Consider the following 5815-nt stretch of genomic DNA (forward strand, 5'->3'; position numbering starts at 1 on the left):
GCGGGAAGAGAGCAGAGGTGGGTTTGGCTCCTGCCCGTCCCCGGGGACGACGGGGAAGCGGGTCAGGGGGAGCAGAGCCACTCTTCCTGACCGCCTGATGGCCATCAGCATAGGAGACACTACCAGTCCCTGGTGTTACCGAGCAGGTTGTGGCGCCGAGAAGGAGCTGGAGGAGCTGCCTGGTCATTAAGCGGCTCTGGGTTTGGAGCTCCTGGACCAGGGCAGGTAATGGGGCTGGGACTTACCCCCAGCATCGTACCCAGCTCCTGGCTTCAGTCTGGCCCCATACAGGAGAAACGACTCACCCCTGCACTCCGGGGCAGGTCCGCTCCACGCCAGGTTCACCCCATCGTCGGAGGTGCAGTAGATGGAGGTGTCCCCAATGAGGGAGAGACCCTCCGCACAGCTGTATGTCACCTTTGCGCCGTAAGGGAACTGCTCCATTCCCGAGCCGGAGTGCTGCCCGTGGGGGATTTTTGGAGGGGGATCACAGACTGTAGAATAAACGGAATTGGTAAAGAAAAGAAACGCATGATTTTCCTATTCAGGTGAGAATCAAAATCGCTCCTGGGAAATCAGTACAAGAGTTAACTTTGAGTTCATAGTGTGGCAGAGTGACGTGAAGCTGCTGCCTGGCTTCTTGCCCCTTACACCAGCTCCAGACTCCCACTTCTCGCTCAGTTCCCGCCTGGGTCACACCTCCAGGGAGAAGACACCTCAGCGCCTTCAGCCCGTGAGCAGTGATCATCCTCCCGGTCCCCAGAAGCAGATGCTGAAGGCAGGTCACCTACTGACTGCTGTTTCTCAATACCGACACGTGAGATTTCTTCTCAGCACTGCGTTACACATACCTTTGTCACAAAATGGTAACGGGGGAGCCCAACTCGCGTCAGCCTGACACACTGTCAGGTCCTGGCCCCTGAGGACATAGCCCGAATCGCACGCCAGCTTCAGCTGGGTCCCAACTGTGTAGTCATTTTTGCTTTTATAAACCTCTCTTCCATAAGCAGTGTCTGGCTTTGGGCAGCGAGGTTCTAGAAACAACGGAAAATAAAGGCTGTCACGTATTTTCAGAAAGAACTCCAGTGAGGATGCTTTCTATGGGGAAGAGAGTTATCAAGAACATCTGAGCCCTGGAAGAAAAAGGTGACCGCCATCCAGATGCAGGCCTCGACGCTTCCTTTGTAACACTAAAGGAGTTTCTGCTTCTCCAGTCAGGTTTTTCTGAGGCTGTTGGGAAAGGCACGTGTGGCAGAGCTGGGTCCATGCCCGAGCGAGTCTCCTCTCGGGGCCCTCGGCACCACGCGCCGTTATCGGCCCGGGGGCTGCAGTCCCCGCTCGCCCACTGAGCTGCACTCGTGAGGTTGCTGAGCACCTCGCAGGCAGCGTTAGGGCCAGGACAAGGCGTCATCCATGCTCTAATGCCGGCTGCTCTGTGAGGTGGAGCAGAATCTTTCCTCCCGACAAGGTTTTCCTGAGCTTTTGGGCTTCCAGCAGCTCGCTAATGTTGCTGTGGTGCCCCACTGCTGGGTTATTAGTTTCAGCAGCGTCACTTTTTAATGCTGTTGCATTTTCTTCTGAGAGGGGAAATGCATTGAGAACATCCTCTGCTCTCGAGCCTCACGTCAGCGAACCGGCCCAGGCGTCGGCCAAAGCACAAACCACATCCCCTTCCCGCTGGGTAAGTGTCTCCCAGGCTTCTCAGGAACCTCTCAGGAGCCTCTAAAAGCTACCAACACCCCACCTTCCCATCCCACCTCCCCAGACACTAGCTCAGCCCCCTGCCAAAACCCCATACTTTTTCCACAGCAACCCCCAGGCACCGGAACGAATCCGGCTCTTTTGCCGCCTATTCCTTCCAAGTTAACACCAGAGGACCTGGGGATACACGGCAGTGGAGCAAAGTTCTCCTTGGCTTCTACTACCATTGTCTAATGACACCTGTAGATTTTTCGGTGACTGTCAGCAGCCAGCTACACTGTACTGAGTCACCCAAACCTTTGCAGTCAAAAATAAGCAGTCGCCAAGCCAACACGGTTCACCAACTCTCCCCCACCTGGAGTGCACTCCGGTACTGCTGGATCCCATCTGCCGTCACTCGTACACTGAAGCACAATGGTACTGCTATGACCTTTGAAAGCATAACCATCGTTACACGTAATTTCCAGTCTGTCTCCGTACACATAATGGTCTTTATCTTCCCACACATGTAAGGGCTTTCCATTCCTGATGTCTGGATTTGAGCAACGAATTCCTGAGAAATGCCAAACATTAGCAAGTGAGAAACCACAGCAAAGCCATCTGGATGACAGCAGACTCATCGCAAACAGCGAGGTGACTGCTTTGTTCGACAAAGACACATCACAACACTAAATCTGCCCCAACACCGTCCCTGGGCCCTCCAGGGGGACGGGGTGTTTGCAGGGGGCTCTGCAACTGCAGCCTCCCCTTGGACGGAGCAAGGGGCCCTCGACGCCGCAATGACTTTTTATGCACAGGTTGAAGGGACTGGAAAGCACAGCGGGTCAATAAAGCAGAGAAAGCCCTGTGGCTGAGGAGCGAATCAAAAGGAGCTCAGGAGTCTTTTTCAGTGGCGCCCAGTGATAGGATGAGGGGTAATGGGCATAAACTTGAACATAGGAAGTTCCATCTTAACATGAGAAGGAACTTCTTTACTTTGAGGGTAGTGGAGCAGTGGCACAGGCTGCCCAGAGAGGTGGTGGAGTCTCCCACTCTGGAGACATTCCAAACCCGCCTGGATGCTGTCCTGTGCAACCTGTTGTAGGTGACCCTGCTCTGGCGGGGGGGTTGGACTAGATGATCTCCAGAGGTCCCTTCCAACCCTGACCATTCTGTGATTCTGTGATTCTGAGTCACAGCAAAGACCAGAAGCACCAAGCTGAGCACCCCGAGCATCCCTCCGCTCCTCCCCACCCTGTGACCTGCACGACAGCAGACCACGGACAGTCGCTTCATTCGGTAATAATTTTGCCAAATCAGAAGGAACACAGGCTTACTTTCGCAAGGAGGTGGAGTTTCAGTCCACGTGAAGTCTGGCAGACACTTAATGTGCCGCGTGGTTTCTCCTGGGCTGAACTGGTGGCCCTCCCTGCACTCGTAGGTAATGACGGTCTCCACAGGGAACAAATTGCCAGCAAGTTTTGCTTTAACAGCATTATGCACATCTGGAGGGTCGTCGCAGCTACCTAGGAATGAAATAGCCGTTTAGGGACATTGCCAGTGATAAATCAGCAAGGCCCATAATGGTATGTAACACAAGAGAGAATTTGGGGAAAGATCGTGGGCTCACATTGTTCTTTCCAAGAGGTACTTAATCGTCTGAGTTCAGTAATGCTAAAGAGCGAATGCAAAGGAGACAAATGAAAACATGAATAATTTCAGACTGCATGGTAATTTTCACTGTTATAAAAAGATGTAGTTTCTAATAAAGTTTATACTACCTGAGGCTCTACCAACAAACTTTAAAAATATTAAGTATAGTAAGGTTAAATTTAGTCCCTTTGAGCTCTACTGAGACGTGCTCACCAGCTTGAACGGGACAAGGCTTTAGCCTCTATGGCCCCAAGTCATAAACTCCTAAAGTCACCTTCGCGCTACAGAGAGATCAGCCAAAAAAATTAAAAAAATAAAAAAAAAAAATCCCCAAAATTAAATCTTGGAGCCATCACTTTCACGACCAAATGCTTTCTTGGATGGGTGGGAACTTCACGGAAGCAAAGCAGCTGGGGCAGGCGGAGCGGCGGTGGGTGCACCGCACTTACTGAGCTGGCAGAGGGGCAGCGGAGGGTCCCAGAGGCCGTTCTCTCTGCAGGTGGAGGTGTCGCTGCCCTTCATGGCGTAGCGGAAGTTGCAGTCGAACATGACGGTGTCCCTGTAGGTGTACTCTGCCCGGTACCCGCTCAGCAGCTTCCCGTTCTCCACGCTCGGGTGCTCACAGCTCACCACTGCGGCAGGGAAACGCCACCACTTAGGAAATCAGCAGTTGTGCTCAAGAGGGGACATTAGGGTATTAAGAACATTCTCGTAGCGTAAGATGCGTTCACCGAAAAAGGCTGAAAATCGACACGAGAAGGTAGCAGGCCGATGCGATACTTTTGTACTCCTTACTCCATATTAGAGCATCTTGTTTTCCTTTCACGCTTTTTAAGGCAAAGCATAAAAAGAACATAGGAAAGGCAGCAGGTATCACAGCAGCTTCCCGAATTCTTTGCGGGCATCATGCTTTAACACAGGCCGGCAGGCAAGACGCATCATCTGCTCTGCGAACGGTAAAATCCCACTCCCACGTCCCCTGGTGACTTGGTGACCGTGAGCAGCCGCGGTCCCTGCGAGGGGAGACTCTAAACCCCGTTGCTGCTCCCCAAACCCCGGGGGGCTCACGTGCAAGAGGCGATTCCAGCAACGCAAAGGCGACAGACAGCTCCAAGGAGGAGGAGAGCCGCAGCAGACCGGGCGGTAGGCAGCGGAGAAGGTGCTGCAGGGCCCCGGTGCGCTCGCCAGAGCCCATCTCGCCCCGTGCTTGGGAGCAGCTCACCTTTGCACTCCGGGGCTGGCTTGTTCCAGACGCCGTTTATGTTATCTGTGGTTGTACAGAAAATAGAGGCGTCTCCCACCATCGAGAAAGGTCTCTCTCCCCTTTTGACAGTGTGGCACCAGTAAGTGACGGACACTCCGTATTCAAAGAGCTCTTTGTCAGCTCCGCTGTGCTCTCCATTAGCTATTTCTGGAGGGGGTAAACACGGTATCGCTGGGGAGGGAGGGGGGAGAAATGGCAGAGGGAGGGAAGAACAAGAGAGAAAGAACTTAATTCGTTTTGAACCGAAGGTCTGGTAAGAAAGAAATTGAAACACGAGGTGCCCGAAGGGTCAGCAGTAAGGGCAGGTCTCAAGGGAGCTGCACGCCAGCCCACAGCCACAGAGCTCTGACCCGGGCGCCGGGCGGGTTTGGGATATACCAGTCTGACACGCAGCTGCCTTACTCCCAGACAGTGAATAAAGATTTCTGCAGGACAACGCAGGAAGAAAAACACAAAGAAAAAATGTCTTTCCAGACTCCACCATGCATCGAACTGCTGAAATCCTCAGCAGCGCAACACGGCTGCTGCCTTATCCAGCCCCAGTGACGTTTAGGCAGTAGATCAATTAACAAACTCTACTTACGCTCACAGATGGGAATATCTCTGTCCCACGTAACAACCCCATTGCTAATCACACACTGAATTTGAGAATTTCCAACCAGTCTGTACCTGTGTGAAATAGGGGAGAAGAAATTACTCGAGCTCAGTTTTGATGTATTACCTATAACACCACCATCAGGATGGTTTTGGCGTCCTTATCATAATTACAGCTGATCAGAAATTTGCCATCAATGTAATTTTTTTCAATGACACACTGGATTTTGACAAAAGCATTTTTTAAATTAAAAAAAAATAAATTACATGTTTTCTAAGGAAAAACATCTACTTTATCAGCCAGCTGTAGCTATCACTACAGCTCTGAGTTCAGTATTGATGTCTTCAAAAAGATACTGAAACATTGGAAATGGTTTAGAAAGGGACAGGAGAGTGAACTTGAGTCCAGGAGGAACTCCCTCAAGGTATGAAATTAAGAAAACTCAGACAGTCTTAAAGCTCTCAAAGGAAAGCTTAAAAGATATTTCAATCACAGTCTGCAATTACCTACACGGGTAAGGATTCTGACAGCACAGGCTTTAATCCAGAGGAAAAGACTTCAGGAAAATCACCCGGGAAGAAGGGGACCCGTGCCCTGAGTCCTCCCGGCTTACCCAGTGTTGC

The 5815-nt window shown here is 51.7% G+C and overlaps 1 protein-coding gene across 1 annotated transcript in view; it reads right to left on the reverse strand.

Moving 5' to 3' along the window:
• The window catches only part of LOC104289335 (complement receptor type 1-like), a 35972-nt gene that overhangs the window by 28752 nt on the left and 1405 nt on the right, over positions 1-5815 (reverse strand). Inside the window, exons 4-10 of the mRNA XM_009888270.1 lie at positions 5181-5302; positions 4556-4768; positions 3783-3965; positions 3018-3206; positions 2057-2254; positions 852-1034; positions 306-494 (exon numbers count right to left, since the gene is read on the reverse strand). Of these exons, the coding sequence (XP_009886572.1) occupies positions 306-494; positions 852-1034; positions 2057-2254; positions 3018-3206; positions 3783-3965; positions 4556-4768; positions 5181-5302 (1277 nt within the window). The remainder of the gene's footprint in view (positions 1-305; positions 495-851; positions 1035-2056; positions 2255-3017; positions 3207-3782; positions 3966-4555; positions 4769-5180; positions 5303-5815) is intronic.

The sequence above is a fragment of the Charadrius vociferus genome, unplaced genomic scaffold (genome assembly GCF_000708025.1).
Source record: "Charadrius vociferus isolate BGI_N301 unplaced genomic scaffold, ASM70802v2 scaffold266, whole genome shotgun sequence".
In the NCBI taxonomy this organism is placed as follows: Eukaryota; Metazoa; Chordata; class Aves; order Charadriiformes; family Charadriidae; genus Charadrius; species Charadrius vociferus.